The sequence below is a fragment of the Gossypium raimondii genome, chromosome 10 (genome assembly GCF_025698545.1).
Source record: "Gossypium raimondii isolate GPD5lz chromosome 10, ASM2569854v1, whole genome shotgun sequence".
Classification (NCBI taxonomy): Eukaryota; Viridiplantae; Streptophyta; class Magnoliopsida; order Malvales; family Malvaceae; genus Gossypium; species Gossypium raimondii.
In genome coordinates this window covers 49,269,314-49,288,646 of record NC_068574.1, presented here as the reverse complement: position 1 = coordinate 49,288,646, position 19,333 = coordinate 49,269,314, and the positions used below count along the sequence as shown (strand labels likewise).

Sequence of the window (19,333 nt, the reverse complement as noted above, 5' to 3'; positions counted from 1 at the left end):
ATTTGATCATAAACTACAATAATCATATATTATTTGTATTACTAAAACAAAACCATTGACGTGTGAAAGCATTTAACCCAAAGGAAAAGAATGTTGTTTGTATTTCCCTAGTACAATGTTTTTGACAATATGATTAGCTGGCAACATCTTGGACTTCTCCTACACTGCCAAATAAAAAATGAAATAAACGAGTGAAAAAAAACATACAACATATGACAAAGGTATAATTATGCTCCAGTCCCTGTATTCTTCAGAATTTTCAACTTTAGTTTTAGTCTGATTTAAATATCAAAATCTAATTCATAACAATGTTAACTGACTCTTGTTAAATTTGAATCTGTTATCACATAACAAAATGTAACGAAAATTGATTGACAGTAGTATCAATTTGAGGACTAAATTTAAAATAAAAATAGAGGGAGTAAATTTTATAAGTCCAAAAAGTACAGGGACCGGATAAATATATATATAAAGCTATGAGAAAAATGATGAAAATATAGGTTGGTATAGTATAAAGGGTCAGTGGCATGGAACCCCTCCCTCACCTTCTCAGCCTCTCTTCTCTGTGTAAACTGCAAACAGGGAAGAAGATTTTAGACAGTTTGATTTCCATTTCCATTTTAAAGGAGGCATAGGAGAGAGAGAAAAAGAAGAAGCAGAAGTAAAATCTAACTTGAAAACTGTCTCCGGCGCCGGAGTTTCGAGGTCCGTCGCCATTTTTCTTTTCCAATTTTCATTTCAGTGATGTTACATGCTCTTTCTTTCTTTTTTTGTTGGATTTTACGTGCATGGCCTTTCAAACGTAGAATCAAAACAATGAAAAAGAAAAAAACAACTTTAAATGTGAGTAACTTCTCTGTTGTTTTTTTCCTTGGAGATTTTGATTTTTTTCCCAATGTAGAAAATGTGGGGTTTTCCCCTGCTTGTTTTATAGTAGAAATGGAAATGTTCCACTGTTCTCTAGTTGAATCTTGAATATCAACCTTTTTTTTTTGTCTTAAAAAAAGAAAAATGTGAGTAAAATTACTATGTTTTGTAGTTTGCATTATGCTGATTTTTTCGGGTAGTATTCTTGGTTCTTTCAGAAATTCATCTTCTTTTACACATTATTGGTTTTCCCCCCCTTGATTCAGCCTGCCACAGATCATTCATCTGAACGGTTGTCATATGTATTGTTTTATGAGATTTCTATGAACTGTGTCAGTAACAGCAGATCAGATGGTTTTTATATTAGCTTTATTTTGGATGGTTCTGCTATATTCTATGATGTCGTTAATAGTAAATTACAAATCACATGTATCCCATTAATGTTGGTAATTGATTTTCTCTTTATTAAGGCAATTGTATCATGATTACCACTGGTGTTCACAAAATCCACATGCATACATGATATATACATGTTCTCTTTAGTGATGTGCTTTGCCAACTTCTTAGAGATATTTTATTCTTTGCGCTGTTTTGCCTATGTGATTAAGAGGATGTTTGGATATATGTGTTTCTATCATTGTAGAAAATAGATTTATGTAAAAGCTTTTTTTTTTTTTTTTTAATTTTAATTGCCCTTGTTGAATCAGTTATGGGAAACATGAAAAGTCCATTCAAGGGGATAACCAAAGACATCAAGGGAAGAAGCGTGTGCTACAAGCAAGATTGGGTCAATGGACTTTGCTCAGGCTTTCGGTATGTTCATGTTCTTCGTTTTGATGTTTCTGGCACTACATTTTGTTCCTCTGATGAAGATATTTTCGATTTTGATTCGTATTTCATTTTTTTTTATTTCTAACAGGATTTTTGCTCCTACTTTCTATATCTTCTTTGCTTCTGCTCTTCCTGTTATTGCCTTTGGAGAGCAATTGAGTCGAGATACAGGTAGTGCATTTGCTTTCTCCTTAAAATGAGAATGTTCAAAAGCTAGCATGATCAAGGATGAGGTTACTTCAATGCAAATCATCTTATCTCTAAGATTATTAATGCTGGATATTAGTGCTGAAAACTTATTTATCCTATTTTTGTCGAGTTTATGGCTTTTCATGAATAAACCATACGATTGTTTTTGTTTTTCTTGTTTCAGACGGTGCCCTCAGCACAGTGGAAACATTGGCTTCCACAGCTATTTGTGGAATCATTCACTCCATTTTAGGTGGGCAACCTTTGTTAATAGTAGGTGTTGCAGAGCCAACAATTATAATGTACACTTATTTGTACAATTTCTGCAAACGAAGGCCTGAGTTGGGCCAGGAGCTCTTTTTGGCTTGGGCTGCATGGTAATGAATGTCATTCCTTCTTCTTTCTTTTCCCTGATTGTAATTTTAAAATTATTATTTAATATTTTTCGAGCTTCTTGATTCAGCAGAAATGTTCTCATTGCTTAATTTCATTTCTTTTGTTCTCTTTTCCCAGGGTGTGTGTATGGACAGCTATGCTGCTCATTTTTCTTGCTATATTCAATGCATGCACCATAATCAACAGATTTACAAGAGTTGCTGGAGAGCTTTTCGGCATGTTGATAACTGTTCTTTTCCTTCAAGAGGCTGTTAAGGTATTGAATGTCTTATGCAACAAAGGAATTGTGATGTTTATGATGACAAAGTTCTGTGGTTTAACCTTGATAACTATAATGTTTGGATCATAGGGAGTGATCAGTGAGTTCAATGTTCCCAAAGGTGAAAATCCTAAGTTGGAGAAATATCAGTTCCCCTGGCTATATACAAATGGGTTGCTTGCAGTCATTTTCTCATTTGGGGTTCTATTCACTTCCCTAAAGACTCGTAAGGCAAGATTGTGGCGTTATGGAACAGGTACATCAACTCACTAACTGACATTTACTTATTTGACAGTTTCACTTGATATTATTTGTGGGGCTTTTTTTTTTTTTTTAAATCTTGTTTTTAATGGCTTTTCTTTCAGGTTGGATTCGAGGTTTTCTTGCAGATTATGGGGTTCCCCTTATGATCTTGTGTTGGACAGCATTGTCTTACATGATACCTGGACAAGTTAGTTCTGGAGTCCCCAGGAGGCTGTTCTGTCCACTTCTTTGGGAATCTGAATCATTACATCATTGGACAGTGATAAAGGTAAGTTATGAATCCATTACTTTATTTGTTCCCTTTCCAGGGATCTTATGTTATTGATATCTTATAATTGAACTGTCTCTAAAATTCATAACCTTAAGCTACAATCTAGGAAACATTGGAATGTTTGTTTGGTGCATACCTGGTTTTTCTAATCAGATGAAAGCCGCAATAATTTTATATTCAACTCTTGTTACAGGATATGGGAAAGGTACCAATAATGTACATCTTTGCTGCCTTTATACCAGCAGTAATGATAGCAGGTCTATACTTCTTCGATCACAGTGTTGCTTCACAGTTGGCACAACAAAAGGAGTTCAACCTTAAAAATCCTTCTGCTTACCATTATGATATCTTATTGCTAGGAATTATGGTACTTATCTTCCGACCTATTCTCTCTCCATAGTTCCCACCACCCCCTTTTTTTTTACAATTTATATTTTTCAAATATATATATATATATTTCATACTAATATCAGGCTTAAACGCTTCTTGTCATTTCAGACTTTGATTTGTGGGTTGCTGGGACTCCCTCCTTCAAATGGGGTACTTCCACAATCTCCCATGCACACTAAAAGCCTTGCAGTTCTCAAGAGGCAGGTAAGACATCTTACTTTTGGGAACCATTCCTCTAATTGCCTGATTCATATGATTCCCATCAATCTAGATTCTTAGACTATATAATCAATCAATTGCAGCTGATTCGGAAAAAAATGGTACAAAGTGCCAAGGAGGGCATATCGCAACTAGCAAGCAACTCAGAAATCTATGGGAGGATGCAAGCTGTGTTCATAGAAATGGACGAATCTCCTGCTGTAAGTACTAAAGGCTTGTAATACTGCATATACTACTTTATATGTAATGCATGCTTGCAAAATATTTAATTGGCTGAAAGTCTCATTAGAACATAATTTGGATTGCAGCCTACTTCAGTAGATAAAGAGTTGAAGAACTTAAAAGAGGCTGTAATGAAACGTGATGGTAGGGAGAATGGAAAAGAAAATTTTGATCCTGAGAAACACATTGATGCTCATTTGCCAGTTAGAGTTAATGAGCAAAGAATGAGCAACTTGTTGCAGTCCTTCCTTGTTGGACTTTCATTGTGTGCTCTGCCTGTAGTAAAAATGATACCTACCTCGGTACTGTGGGGATACTTTGCCTACATGGCGATTGACAGCCTCCCAGGGAACCAGTTCTGGGAAAGGATGTTGCTACTGTTTATCACCCCTAGCAGACGTTACAAGTAAGTCATTGTACCTTAAGAATAAACTTCCATAAAAAACAGGCATTTTATGAAAACATATTTGATGATTTATACAAAGATATATTGTATAGAAGCAGTAGCACAACTCTGATAAGAAATTGAATGTGATGGTTGATATGGTTTTGCATCTTATATCTTTGAACAGAGTCCTTGAAGGTGTTCATGCATCATTTGTGGAGTCAGTACCTTTCAAGTCCATTTTGATGTTTACACTCTTCCAGTTGGTATACTTCCTGGTATGTTTCGGGGTGACATGGATACCTATAGCTGGAATACTGTTTCCACTGCCATTCTTCCTCCTCATCAGCATCAGACAGCACATCCTTCCAAAGTTTTTTGCTCCTGAACATCTGCGGGAACTTGATGCAGCTGAATATGAAGAAATTCTTGGCACACCACGCAGAAACTTAAGTTTATCATTCAAGGTACATCCTTTTTGGTCCTTTCTTATAATTTGTTGTTTTAGATCCAGAGCAATATTTGCATATGCTAGTAGTAATTACACTAATATTTGCGTATGGTAGTAGTAATTACACTAAATTGTTTGGCGTTTCGACCTGTGGAACGAACTTATGGGAAGGGTTTCCTCTCCATAACTGAAAATCTTAGCATCTATGATACAGTTTTTCTTTCTATGCTCTAGCGCAGTTTAAGTTATAAATGTTCCTTTGATTTAAATGAATTTATACTTCTTTTCATATGCACATTGATCGCAAGCATGGTAATGTTTAAACAGGGAAGGGAATCATTTGTTTCTCACAATGAAGGGTCTGAAGACAACTTTTCTGATGCTGAGATATTAGATGAAATGACAACGCACAGAGGAGAATTGAAGCTTAGAACCGTAAGCTTTAAGGAAGAAAGGTTACATCAGGTATATATCTCTTTAAACTTTCATTTTATAATTCAATATTCCATTACCAGTTCATCATCCTTATGCTTGATTGTGGAATACAGGTTCATCCATGAGAGCAACATTAATTTTTAGTGTTCGATGAGCCGACTACAATGAGGATTGCTAATGGTACGGGATTAATATTTGTATAGACTAAGGGCAATATTGAGAATAGCACTATTTAAGCTAGTTTCAGTATAAAAGGGAAGCCATTCACGTGTACATTCATCACATATGGAATGAAAAGATTGTCCCATGAGAAGATTGTCCAAGAATTTTGCTTTTCTGATGAGGAAAAATAGAGTAAAGGAAGCATTGAACCGTATTTCCCCCTTTTTCTTCATTTGCACGTCTATTATTTTAGTCCTTCCAAATTAGGCATATCTGCTAGAATATTACAGTGACGATAAGGTACATTTCACGTTAAAAAGAAATGGAAAGGCCGATTCTTTTATTGAATTTGTTGTTAAATTATGTTTTTCCTTGCATGAGTGGTAATAATAAAAGAGCATGTTTCATTTTGCTTATTCTCCTTGGGCCTTTGACCCATGTCCCATGGCACTCCCATGAGCCATAGTGGACTCCCTTTGCAATTGCAACTGAAAAGGTATGACCTCAATCTCTTTACTTCTTAAAGTCATTTGTTTCGTAGAAGCTGGATAGCATCGAAGCATACCAAGTTACATGTTTGAATCAAGACTGTTGGCCTTGAAAAACACTATTTGGTTCCATGTTTCGACATTGAAAACAATGTTCCACCAGCTGGAAATAAGAAAACTATGCAGGAGGTGAGGTGATTGTACTTGGATTATACAATATTTATTTTAATACAAACACTTTGATACATTAAAATTCCCCCCCCCCCGGCCCCCCTTGTTCATCGCTATATTTCCCTCCTGGCGGTGCAGACCAAGTAGAGAAAGAGAATCATGGCAATGGCTCTTGTGAGTCTCCCAAACGAGACAAATGAAGATATGCATCAGTCCCTGTCAATCACAACCCAAAAGATATGTTAGTTATCTGCTTCTATAATATGAACAATCCTTTTGACTGTTGCTTTCTACTTAAAATCTACCTTGAGATGCCAGTGCCAGTGCCACCTAAACAATATATAATGCAACTATATGTTCATGTATATGCAAAGATACATATGATGACAACCAAATATGCTTGCTTACAAAGCAAAACAGTATGACTGTCTATCAACATTCGATTGTTAAGCAATCAAATCGTAGCAAACGCACTCACCATATCCTTCCATGGAGATAACTTGAAGATCCCCTCCGAAATACTTTGCGTACAAGCGGCTTATAGGTATTCCATAACCGTATCCTGCCATTGTTATTCTATCATCTGTCCCAAGATCTGTATACTCATCCAAGGGGTTTTTGGCAGTGCTATAAAGGTAAGTGAAAATTTTGGGAAGACCACTTCTTTTTATGCCACCCCCCTCATCTGAGATCTGGATTGCCAGTTAGACCAATTAGTGTTGTTAGACAACAAGTGAAATTGCATATTTAAATGAAAATTGTATGGACAAACATTAAGCATGATAAAACTACCTTTATAGTTACATCCTCGATTCCCTCGGCAACTATTATTCGAACAGGTGGTGCAACTTTATCCGAATACATAAAGCGCTCTTGGACAGCACGCAGGGAATTTTTTACCAACTCGAATACCATAAGTTGCAAGTGTGTTGGAACGTAACTGTCATGCAAGAAAACAGATAATATGCAGGACGGGAAGCACAAGATCATTGGTTAACCATACGTATGACTGAACTAAAGATAAAGAATGGCTCCAGGATGGAAACTAAATGGATCAAATGCGACAAATGTGAGATAAAGCAACTTACGGGAATGTAAAACTAGGATCGCCGTAGATATTAATATCAGGTGCACTCCCATATTCGCGCAAACAAATAGCACGTGCAGCCTCGCTAGCATTTTTTGCCACCTCCACTGGAGACATTTTTGTATGTATATAGCCCACAACATGTGGAGCAGGATTTGGTTTATGCAACTTGACGTGCTGCCCTGGTTTCACCAAAATTTAAACCATGCAGAGTGTTTAGACCGAGCTTGAATATACAGTTGCAAATGTGGTAATGGAAAACATTTAGCAGCAAGTGTTGCATCAAGAAAACAACAGATTCATCACACCAAAACTAATGAAGTCTAAACTAACCAATAAGCATGCGGATTCCGATCCGTGACAAGTAAAACCGATCGAGAAACTGATGAATCTCATCAAGATCCTCATAAACAATCTTGGGATCCATTCCTTTCTTCAACTGTTGAACCCCCAAAGCCATTGTAGGGACGACGTTGTTGTGTCGCACCTTGATAGCCTTGATCATTTGTGTAAATTCCTTCTCATCATTTATATCTTTGATCTCAGGGAAAGATCTTAGGTCACGGAAGGAATCCAAGTACCAGTCTCGGACCTACGAATCACAAGTTCAAGTAAATAAGTTATATCTCTCCCCATTTCCAAAGCTAAACCATTAAGGACTGCAATTGACACAATAGGTAAAATTTTATGAAAAAAGCAAACAATTTCTTGGATTTTTAAGTGAAATTCTATGTCTATATTAGATTTAGAGGCCCTAAAAAACTCAGCAGGGACTGCATGCATCAAAATGTAAGCAAAGAGCAACAAATAACTTGAAATCACAAGGCAGACCACATGAAGAAGAATCTTCACAATAGAGTAAGAAGGAATTACTACTAATCATGAAATTGAAGGTTAAGATCTACTAACCACTATGCAGAATCAGGTATTTAAAGGCTAAGTGGAAGTTGAAGATTGAAGATCCTTTTTTTTGGCCAAAAAAGTGAAGCAACAAGCCATCCAAGACATGGAAATTTAATAAAGGAGAAAGAGGAAGAAAAAGAAGAGACCTTCAAGGTAGCAGGCTTTTCAGAAAGGCCATAAGGGAGGGTATCAAGCTCAATGGCTCTACGAGCAATCCTAATGGGGAGCTCCTTGTGGAGGAACTGACCCGAAATCAACAAGTTCCGGTCAGTGGGTTTGGACCCAAACTCCATCATGTGCCTCAAGCTCACCCCTGTCTGCTTCATGCAACCCCATTTATGCACATCCTCAATTAAGCTCTTGGAAAAAGACTCACACGCCTTCTTGGCCGCCATCACACCACCTCCCCTAGCTGTAACGATTATAATTCATCCAGGAAACCCACCATGCAAGTGCCAGAAACTTTTACTAGGGAAAATGCTCAAGATTATCCAAAATAAATAAGAGAAACAAAAACAACACCCAAAACAAGGAGAAGCCTTAACACTAATTGAATTTTAGTTGGACAATAATGTAACGTCTAATATAATTACTAAAACCGAAAGAGAGAGAGACAGAGAAAAGAAAATGACAAAAGGAAAAAGCCATGGAAAACTGGGTTTTACGATTGCAGACGCCATTGAAAACCCATGACCATCATAGTATATTCTTTCCCCAGAATTTTAACTGTGATTTTAAAGCATCAAACACAAAACAAAAAAAGGGCAATTATCAGACCCTGCTGAAAACTGAAAACCTCTATTCCTTTGGTAAAATGATGGTTCAATCAATTTATCTTCTTTTTGTTTTTTTTTTTTGGTTATTTCGATTAACAAAGAAAAATGCATGCATATATAAATTGGAGAAGAGAAAAGTGCATATATACATACATATATATATATATCTGCATATTAGTTCGCAAAGCCGGTTTTTTAAGGGTCCATAGGGAGATATGTTCATCTATTATTGTTGTAAAGAGATTAAATATCAATAAAAAACCATTAATATTTGATAATATAAGGAAATATTTATTAATTCAAGTAATTATGATTTTTTGGCACTTTTTAAGTATATGAACGTTAATTTGTGATTCCATATTAACATCATTTATTGTTACTAAACTCAAGTTCTCATATTTATTTAAACGGTTAAGTATGACTCATATTTCAGTCAAATTTAAGAAATAATCCTCTAGTTAAATTCTGTTTAATTATTTCAATCAAACACTGATTAGTTTAGATTATTTTATTATTATTTGACATATGAATTTGGCCTATAAATAGGCTCTTTTACAACCTTAGAACATGCACCTATTAGATATTAGAACTCATAACACATTTAGAGAATTTTGTGTTTACGTTTTGAGAGTTCTTTGCTTTCAGGTTTTCGGGGTTTAGTTTTTATCTCTATCTTTTTGTACTCTTCATTTCTTTTGCCATTATAGTAAAATTATCTTTTCTCGTAGTTTTTTTATCCTCTTTGGAGGAGTTTTTCCACATTAAATTTGTGTGTTCAATTTCTCAATTTCTTTTGCTATTTTTACTTATTCCTTACTTAATCGGGTCAATCTCTAACAAGTGGTATCAGAGTTAGTTTAATTTTCATAAATCAACCCATTCAATATGACAGCAATAAGGTTTGAAATTGAGAAGTTCGATGGTGAGACAAATTTCAATCTGTGGCAAGTTCGGATGATGGCAATTCTAATTCAATCCGGTTTGAAAAAAGTTGTTACCAGGAAAAAGCCTGAGAATCTAAATAAAACAGAATGGGAAGAGCTTGATGAAAAGGCTTTGTCTGCAATCCAGTTATGCCTCGCAAATACGGTATTATAGGAGGTATTGATGGAGAAGACCTCATCCGCCTTATGGAAAATGTTAGAAACTCTTTATGTGACTAAGTCTCTAGCTAATTGTTTAGTGTTGAAACAACATCTATTTACGTTTCGCATGAACGAAGGTGAGCTTATTAGAGATCACATCAGTCAATTCATTACTCTTTTAAATGATTTAAAGAACATTGAGGCTCATATTGATGATAAAGATCAAGCTATACTATTATTGTGCTCCTTACCCCCTTCATACAAGTCTTTCAGGGAGACCCTGATTTATGGCAGAGATAAACTCTCGTTCGAAGATGTGAAGGGTCATTTGTTGAATAGAGACAAACTCGACAATGAGCTTCATTTGGATAGCAAGGCAGATACGCAAGCTTCTATTTTGATAGAATCAAAGAAACGAGACAAAATGTGTCGCTATTTTAAAAAGTTAGGTCACATCAAAGCAGATTGTTATAAACTGCGAAATAAAAGAGCTACTGAGAGTAACGAGGAAGATGTAGCTGGTGTTAATTTGGCCGATGAAAGCTGTGATTATTTCTTGTTAGTGTCAACGAGCGAAAACTACAAGCTCACGTTCGAGTGGATCCTAGATTCGGGATGTTCTTTCCACATATGTCCCAATAGAGAGTGATTCTTCACATACAGTTCGGTTGAAGGTGGAGTTGTGCGCATAGGAAACGATTCATCTAGTAAGGTAATTAGTATTGGTACTGATAAAATTAGGATACACGATGGGACGATTAAGACACTCTCAGATGTCAGGTATGTACCTGATTTACGAAAGAATCTCATCTCCTTGAGTATTTTAGACTTGAAAGGATGCAAAATCAACATCGAGTCGAGCGGCATTAAAGTATCTTGTGGAGCTCCTGTTTTGTTAAAAAGTAAAAGAACTGGCAGTCTTATATTCTGAAAAGTTCTACAGTGACTGGTGAAATCGGATGTCCCTCGTCCGTTATAGAGTCAAAGTTAACTCGTTTGGAGCGGATGCAACTTGGTCATAGGAGGGAAAAATGTATGATCGTTTCGTTGAAGAGAGGTTCTATTTTGGTTCTAAGTTTTGAAAAGTTAGGGCACTGTGGTCGTGAAAATCAGACCCGGTTTAGTTTTGATTTGGCAGTGTACAAGTCAAAGGCTAGAAGTCTTCCAGTTTCTAAGCACAGATTCGACTCGGTTAATTTCCTGCATAGTTCAAGATAGGCTCGTGGCGGGTTTTGGCAAAGATGGCGTTGTAGAAATATGAGTCAAGGTGGAGATTTGTTAAGTATGACTCATATTTCAGTCAAATTTGAGAAATAATCTTCTAGTTAAACTCTGTTTATTTGTTTCAATCAAACACTGATTAGTTTAGATTATTTTATTTTTATTTGACATATGAATTTAGCTTATAAATAGACTATTTTACAACCTTAGAAAATATAACCATTAGATATTAGAACTCAAAACACATTTAGAGAATTTTGTGTTTACGTTTTGAGAGTTCTTTATTTTCGGGTTTTCGGGGTTTAGTTTTTATCTCTATCTTTTTGTACTCTTCGTTTCTTTTGTCATTATAGTAAAATTATCTTTGCCCGTGATTTTTTATCCTCTTTGGAGGAGTTTTTCCACGTTAAATTTGTATGTTCAATTTCTCAATTTCTTTTGCTATTTTTACTTGTTACTTGCTTAATCGGGTCAATCTCTAACACAAACAAAAAAAAAAAAACCTTTTTGAACCGTTTATAACTTTTTAAGGGTTAATTCCATAAAATATCCTTAAGTTATGGCTTGATTCTAAATTAATTCTTAAGCTTTAAAGTGTTTTAATTGAGTCTTAAAGATTGTTTACATCAAGTTCTTCATCAATCTAAATTAGCTCGAATATTAAATGGACGTTCAAATATGGCTTGGAACGTATTTAAAACATATAAATCAAATTATAAATGCGTATAAACTTATTGCATATTTAAAACATATAAATCAAATTAAAAATAATCCTTCTAAATTTTATTTATACTTTTTTAACACGTCATGGGTATATATGTGTTTACAGCTTTGTCAATGTTTTTTAAATATGTTATACTCCAAGTTTGAATTGAAAGTTAATGCCTAAAATTGACACTGAGATTTAGAAGAGACCTAATTGGTATTTTACAGTGAAGTTTTTAGATTTTATAAGTGGAATAAAAAGTTGACAAGTGGAAGGGTACAGTAAAATATTTGTAAAAAAAAAGAGAGTTGTAAAGGCCCAAATTCATCCGATCCAATAAACAAAACAAAATAATAATAATAACAAAAGTCCAGTCCATCATACTAAGCCCAAATCGAGGCCCAAATATATTATCCAATCTAACAAAACCCTAAAAGCCCAATACTACATCAACCCAAGTCCAAAACCCAAAAAAACTAACAGAAACCCTAGCAGATTTGACGCCACTCCCTCGCCACATCAGCGAATGCGCCGCCCGGGGCCTTTCCCCCTCCTTTCACCGAAATGGCAAGGCGTGGCTCTCCAGCACCGTTGACCTTGCCACGAATACATGCAAAAAAAAATCAAAAGAAACGAGATAGAGGACAGAGATAGCAGAAACAGAGAAAAGGAAAAGGAAAAGAAATATATATATATATGTAATCGGCTATAAAAGCCTAAGGAATAGATTGTATTTTTATGGACAGAGAATCAAAAATAGAATACAAGAAAGCAAAAAACTACAAGTGCTTAAAAAGAAGAAGGTATTTTCATTTTTTTTTATTTCGAAGTATATATATATAAAAATACAAAAGATTTAAGCTTTCACCTGCACCGCCATTGTCGGTGGTTTTTTTGGCCTCAAAGGCTGCCGAATCCCCCAGGATTCACTTACGACCGCGCCGAAAAGGGATAAAAGCCAAAAAGTCTCCTTTTTTTGTTGTTGAATATTGACTGGATTCTAGGGATTTTGACCCAAGATCTGATTTCCCCCAAAAAATAAGGATAAAAAAGGGAAGTTTTTGGGGTGTTTGGCCACCGGAGGCGGCGGTCTTCGCTGCTGATGATTGGTGGCCACGACGGAGACTTGCCGGAACCAAGGCCGAATAAGGAAGGGACGAGAGAAAAAAAAAAGGGGGTTCTAAAGTTTTTTTTTTTAAACTAAGCTTAGAAATGATTTTAAATTTATATATATATATATAGGGACCATGATACGACGTCGTTTTGGCCAAGTTCTAGAGACCCCAAAACGACATCGTTTTAAGACACAAACCGAATGCCCGACCCGAAATCCTTTAGATTCGCGTGTTTTTAAAGGGATGGGATAATTGTTGCCCAGGTCCTCCCGCTTTTGAGCATGTTTTGATATAGTCCTGATTTAAAATTTTCGTTTCTCTTTTAAATTTACCATTAATTTTATTTTATTTTCATTTTGGTCCTCTAACCATTAGTCACTCCTGGAAATAGCACGTGTACTGGGTTTGAAATAATTACCCATTTGGTCTCTATTCCTTTTAGCATGTTCTATTTTAGTCCCTTATTTTGCTTTATTTATTTTCTATAATTCATACTTTAAATTCCATTTAAATTTCAATTTAATCATTCATTTATTTAATTTTATCCCTTTAATTACTATTTTTTCTTTTAACATTTAAAAATTATGTTGTTTATATTCCTTTTAGGGCATTTTTAGGTGGTTATTACATATTTTTATTTATTTATTTACTTTGGTATTATGATAGTGATATGACTATTGCTATTAATATTTTTATTATTATAGTTACATTATTATTATGGTATTTATTTATTTATTATTTATCATTCTAATATAGATGTTTTACCCACATGGTTATTTTATATTATTTTGCTATCTCCATCTCATCTATCATGTTTAAATATATTTGTCCATTTTCATACTATGCCCAAATAAATCAAATGCACATCGCTTTAAATGTTATATTCATCTTTACTCGATGCATAAAAAGGGAAATTTTAAAACCGAGGCAACGTTCTTTATTTAGAAGTTCGAGAAGTTGTGCCCTAACTTACGAGGTTCGACTTTCTCTTTAAATCTAAATAACTAAACATCCTTTTTAAAACTAAAAACACACGAGATTTAAATAATAATTAAATAATAAGCAATGTTATTTTTAAGGATTTGAGATGTGTGCCTTAACTTACGGGACACGACATTTTCGTTTTGGTTATCTCGAGATAAGAAGGTCTTTTGCGTAAGTTTTAATTTAACTAAGTGATTTTAATTAAAAAGAACATCATGCAAAGAGGGATCATATTTTAATTACTTTTCGAATTTTCAACTTTCGACATTAAGACATCAAGTAATCAATTTGATACCAATTTTGGGCGTTATGAGGGTGCTAATTCTTCCTCATACGTAACTGACTCCTGAACCCATTTCTTGAATTTTTGTAGACCGAAAATAATTTTAATAAATCTAACATTTTATTAAAATGACAAAGCCTTGATGTGATCCGATCACATCTAATTAAAAAATATTAGTGGCGACTCCATTTTCGTTTTTAAAATAAAAAGTCGATTTCAAAAAAAGGTTTCGACAACAACAAATTTTTAAAACTACTTGTGAAATATATAAAAATACACTATTAATGTTCCAAATAGTAACCTTAATACTAATATTTTAAAATTTCAATTAGAAAGATTTGAAATTTAGTAACTAACTTAAAATCTAGACAATAGTTTTGTGGACTTGTGATGGAATTAAACTAATTTTATTTATAGGACAAGAACATTAATATAGTGTTTATTACGAGTTAGTGAGTGGCGGAGTTCAGTAGAGACCTGGCCTCTTAAAATGGTAAAATTTTAATTTAGGTTCTTTATAATTTATAAAATTTTAAATTAATAATGGTAAAATTACATTTTCGTCCCCTAAAAATGATAAAATTTTAATTTATCTCTTTAAAAATTATAAAGATTTAGGCTATTAAAATGATAAAATTATATTTTTATTATCGTAAAAGTATACAATTTAATTTTAGCCACCAAAAAAAATTTTTCCAACTCCACCATTGGAGCTAGTCTTGACCTGATAGTGATCGACGAAAACTCTCTCGATTACTTTCGTCGGAGACAATGGTTTATTTATTTTATCATTAGTTATTGAGTTAGTTAACATTCTTATTTTATTTGGTTTGTGGTACTACTTTTCTCAAATCTTTTTCGTTGTTTCTTTATATGAATATGGAATACCCAAAGTGGAAAGGAAATTGTAAAGCAAAAAAAGAACAGAAAAGCAGAGAGAGTGGTGAGGGATTGAGGAGTATAGAATTGAAGTACCTGCAGATAACATGGCCACCACGGCCTTGTGGATGACCACTCAATTGGAGCACATTCTTGGTAATATGTTATGTTATTATTATGTCATACTCACTATGAAATATTTAATACATGTTTAGTATGAAGAAGATAAAAGGGAGTCGCGGAATGGTGAGAGAGCAAAAGAATTTTAATGTTGCAAATGATTAAGACGATCATAATGGGATTAAAAGAGCAAACAAACGAAGCAGAAGGACGAAAGATTATCACGCGAGAGGTAAACATAAAAAGGTCTTTGGATATATTTACTGTTCATTATCTCCAACCTTTATTCATTATCTCTAAACAAAACCACTAACTTGAGAATTAGAGCTCATAACAAAAAGCACAGGTTGTCAACAAACAACCGGTACCGTGCTTGCTGTGCTTTTCGATATGACTATGATCTTAGACTTCTGTATGGGTTTTATTCGTTTCAGTGCCCGCATAAACACTGTTAATTGAGGCCCCAGTTATACTTCATCCCTTGACAGTATAACCTTTGTAAACTTGAAGTCCGAGATACACTTCAAATCGTGACCGTATAATCAACGCCGATTGGGACCTTGAGTTGCAATGCAATATCGACTTCTCAAGTGATGACTCCATCCTCATATGGAAGGTGAAATGTTTAGGTCACTGAGCTCTACAACATCACTGTGAACCCAAACACAATTTAAAACTATGACTATATCGGTCTCAAACACAAACAAAAATAAATTTATAAATTTCTAATTTTCAACTGTAAAAAAAATTTTAACAAAGTGAAAACTTGTTTTCATTTTTCTCTCCAAAAATAACATAACCGATAAATATAAAAAAATAAAGACAACCTATTTACTTAAATATTAAAAAAATCAAACATATTTCATTAATTTACCCATAAAACAAATTAGACCCAAACGATTTTCTCTTTTGTGACTTTAGTTCTAATTATTTTATCACTTTTTCTCTTAATTTTAAAATAAAATCAAATCATTACAACATATAAATAGATAAACGGAAAATAATTTAAACTAGAACCCATAGTCCCATACCTATGCCATTACACATATGTGGGAGTCGAATATTTAAAACTCCAAGAACTCAACCTTTACAAATGAAAGACTTAAATTTTTATAAAATAATATTAATACTAATTTTATTTTTAAATATCTCTATGGTAAAAGTATTATGAAGATCTCTATATTAAAAGTTAAATTGTATTTTACTTTCTTTACTAAAGAAATAGACAAATTAAGTCTAGTGCGTTAAATTAAATAACAAATCGATCCTCTTAAAAATTTTATCTATTTGTATTGTTCTAAATCAGTCAATATATATTAACATAAGGTATATGTGACATGCCATGTGGAGTTATTTGATTATTTCGTGAGCTTGGAAGAGATTTTTTTAATAAAAAAATAATTTTTTTAACATATAAAGACTATTTTATTATTTTTGAATGAAAGGGGCAAAATATAATTTTACCATATTCCTGGACTATTTTATTATTATCCTTTCCTATACTAAACAGCAGCAATAGAGAGAGAACTCAAGCTCAACTGCTGCTTGTTAGTTGAATTGCTCCCAAAGATCCACACTTTAATCCTATGGCATCCTCAATGTCCCTTTCCTTCTCTTCTTCTCTGCTCTCCTCTGCTCTGCTACGCCCAGAACCCATGCCCAAGTCCAAGCCCCATCCCCCAAACTCCTTCATTGTTCCATCTGCCGTCGCCGGTGCTGTTTCCGATAAGAAGAGGCACTGGAAGGAAGGAGAGTACCCTGGCCTGTCGCACCATTCCATTCCTGGGTCTTCCAAGAAAACCCCCCTCAAGAATCTCAAGAAGAAACTCGACCGCAAGAACGCCGCCAAGGCCTGGGTCTCCACCGTCACTGAAACCTTGTCCGATTGCATCCTAAAGAAGCAGTGGCTTCAAGCTCTCCAGGTTCACTCTCTACTTCTCCTCTCCTTTTAGCAGTCGTGGGATTCTTTATTCTGATGATAAGGTAGCCAATTTTTAATCTTCAGGTATTTGAGATGCTTAGGGAACAACCCTTTTATCAACCAAAAGAAGGCACGTACATGAAACTACTTGTTCTTCTTGGGAAATCCGGGCAACCCCACCGTGCCCGCCAGCTGTTCGATGAAATGGTTGAAGAAGGATGTGAACCAACTCCAGAGCTTTACACGGCATTGCTCGCTGCTTATTGTCGAAACAATCTCATTGACGATGCTTTCTCAACGCTTAACCAAATGAAAACACTTCCTCGTTGTCAGCCTGATGTCTTCACCTACAGTACCTTGATTAAGGCGTGTGTTGATGCCTCGCGATTCGACTTGGTTGAGTCTCTGTATGAGGAAATGGATGAGCGGTTGATAACTCCGAATACAGTTACCCAGAACATAGTGTTAAGTGGATATGGTAAGGCGGGGAAGTTTGATCAGATGGAGAAAGTCCTATCTGGCATGTTGGAGAGCTCAGCATGCAAACCTGATGTGTGGACAATGAACACCATCCTCAGTGTGTTTGGTAACAAAGGGCAGATTGATATGATGGAGAGATGGTATGAGAAATTCCGAAATTTTGGCATTGAACCGGAAACACGCTCTTTCAATATCTTGATCGGTGCTTATGGGAAGAAAAGAATGTATGATAAGATGTCATCCGTGATGGAATACATGCGGAAGCTTCAATTTCCGTGGACAACCTCTACTTACAACAATGTCATTGAGGCATTTGCTGATGTCGGGGATGTGAAACACATGGAATACACGTTTGATCAAATGCGTGCTGAAGGGATGAAGGCAGACACCAAGACCTTTTGCTGCCTTATCAATGGCTATGCTAATGCTGGTCTCTTTCATAAAGTTATTAGCACCGCTCAGTTGGCTGCCAAGTTTGAGATACCTGAAAATACCTCATTTTACAATGCTGTAATATTTGCTTGTGCAAAGGCAGAGGATTTGATGGAAATGGAGAGAGTTTTTAATCGAATGAAAGACAAGCAATGCCCACCTAATGAGTTAACCTTCTCCATCATGGTGGATGCGTACAGAAAGGAAGGCATGAATGACAAGATCTACTATTTGGAGCAACTACAACAGGAGTTGCTTAATAATGGTTGTCTACCATCTCAGTAGGACATTTGAGTGAAACCAATGACAGTGCTGCTGTATTTCTCCCACAACCGAATCGGAGAAGCATAGCTTTTCCTTGAATGCGCTTGCGATCTTAATGAATCGAGTCACTGATAGATCAGCTGCTGCATTTGCTTTCTAGAATGGATGGTTGATCACTGCCTATCCTCTTAGATTTGCTGTGACTGATATCTTTGGGGGTTCATTGATGTTTGGATGGAAGCTTGCGGGTACTTCATTTTATGTACAAAGTTGTTGAATGTAGGGGAATAGTTCAGTTACCTAAAGATGCCAGTGGAATTTCAAAGATGTAATTTATTCTTTTTATTGACTGTGGGAAGAGGGTCTTCATCGGTTATCTACTTTTGTGAGTGATTAGAATTTATGGGTTCTCGATAGGGTGAGCATTCGATCGAATCGAATCGAATTAAAAATTTTCGAGTTAATCGAGTTTTCGAATCTCATTTTATCATCCTAATTTTATTTGAAGTTTTTTTGAATCGAGTCGAGTGAGATGGAATTCGAATCGAATCGAATCGAATATATTTGTTCGAGTTAAATTTTAAAAAATAATTTTGGGTCCTTGTAACCGTTGTCACCCATCGTAATAAAATTTGTCTACCTTAATCAAATTTTTTATTAACTTTCATCACCTCATAGTTTATTTATTAATTTTTATATCTTGGTTAGCTTCTTTGCTTGCTTAGTTGTTTCAATTATCTTGATTCTTGTCACTATGTATTTTGGAATTAAAAATATATTAAATGTAAAATATGATTTTTAATAAAAGTTATTTTAAAAATAAAATGTGAAATTGATACTAATATAAAATTTTAATACTGAATATTTTATGGCATAATTAATAATTCAATTTTAATATAAATATTCAATATGACTAAACAATTCAATAATATAAAATGTGAAATTGAATTTAATAATATAAATAGTAGATATAAATAAAATTATTACTATTTATGTTTAGTAATTTTTTGGATAATTTTGATTTTTATTTGAGAGTAAAGGGTGGGAAGTAAAAGTTTAGGGGGAAAATAAAAAGTT

General features: G+C 34.6%; 3 protein-coding genes across 3 annotated transcripts; 2 read left to right on the top strand and 1 right to left on the bottom strand.

Moving 5' to 3' along the window:
- Positions 1-534: 534 nt before the first annotated feature.
- Positions 535-5,689, top strand: LOC105776968 (probable boron transporter 7). The gene is made up of 14 exons (XM_012599957.2): positions 535-705; positions 1,575-1,680; positions 1,787-1,869; positions 2,072-2,264; positions 2,401-2,539; positions 2,633-2,798; positions 2,908-3,074; positions 3,271-3,444; positions 3,576-3,671; positions 3,770-3,886; positions 3,995-4,314; positions 4,481-4,760; positions 5,072-5,209; positions 5,293-5,689. The coding sequence occupies exons 2-14, from the start codon at positions 1,577-1,579 to the stop codon at positions 5,302-5,304; spliced, it is 1,989 nt and encodes a 662-aa protein (XP_012455411.1). The 5' UTR covers positions 535-705; positions 1,575-1,576; the 3' UTR covers positions 5,305-5,689.
- A 134-nt stretch (positions 5,690-5,823) lies between these two features.
- Positions 5,824-8,849, bottom strand: LOC105776969 (pyruvate dehydrogenase (acetyl-transferring) kinase, mitochondrial). Its single transcript, XM_012599958.2, has 6 exons — positions 8,137-8,849; positions 7,421-7,679; positions 7,089-7,269; positions 6,793-6,940; positions 6,479-6,692; positions 5,824-6,216 (listed from the first exon to the last, which is right to left on the bottom strand). Exons 1-6 carry the CDS (start codon positions 8,383-8,385, stop codon positions 6,158-6,160), a joined length of 1,110 nt encoding a protein of 369 aa, XP_012455412.1. The 5' UTR covers positions 8,386-8,849; the 3' UTR covers positions 5,824-6,157.
- Positions 8,850-16,642: 7,793 nt separating this feature from the next.
- LOC105777727 (pentatricopeptide repeat-containing protein At3g06430, chloroplastic) lies at positions 16,643-18,746 on the top strand. Its single transcript, XM_012601120.2, has 2 exons — positions 16,643-17,081; positions 17,165-18,746. Exons 1-2 carry the CDS (start codon positions 16,746-16,748, stop codon positions 18,275-18,277), a joined length of 1,449 nt encoding a protein of 482 aa, XP_012456574.1. The 5' UTR covers positions 16,643-16,745; the 3' UTR covers positions 18,278-18,746.
- The last annotated feature ends 587 nt before the right edge of the window (positions 18,747-19,333 follow it).

What these genes read in the sequence shown, in the direction of transcription:
- LOC105776969 (XM_012599958.2), bottom strand. Translation starts at nt 8,385, where the DNA reads ATGGCGGCCAAGAAGGCGTGTGAGTCTTTTTCCAAGAGCTTAATTGAG. An exon ending in GATCCTAGTTTTACATTCCC is followed by an intron (nt 6,941 to 7,088) that starts GTAAGTTGCTTT and finishes CTTGCATGACAG; the next exon opens with TTACGTTCCAACACACTTGC. An exon ending in TATCTCCATGGAAGGATATG is followed by an intron (nt 6,217 to 6,478) that starts GTGAGTGCGTTT and finishes TGTGATTGACAG; the next exon opens with GGACTGATGCATATCTTCAT.
- LOC105777727 (XM_012601120.2), top strand. Translation starts at nt 16,746, where the DNA reads ATGGCATCCTCAATGTCCCTTTCCTTCTCTTCTTCTCTGCTCTCCTCT. An exon ending in AGTGGCTTCAAGCTCTCCAG is followed by an intron (nt 17,082 to 17,164) that starts GTTCACTCTCTA and finishes TTTAATCTTCAG; the next exon opens with GTATTTGAGATGCTTAGGGA.
- LOC105776968 (XM_012599957.2), top strand. Translation starts at nt 1,577, where the DNA reads ATGGGAAACATGAAAAGTCCATTCAAGGGGATAACCAAAGACATCAAG. An exon ending in TTTTTGGCTTGGGCTGCATG is followed by an intron (nt 2,265 to 2,400) that starts GTAATGAATGTC and finishes CTCTTTTCCCAG; the next exon opens with GGTGTGTGTATGGACAGCTA. An exon ending in TCTTATTGCTAGGAATTATG is followed by an intron (nt 3,445 to 3,575) that starts GTACTTATCTTC and finishes TTGTCATTTCAG; the next exon opens with ACTTTGATTTGTGGGTTGCT.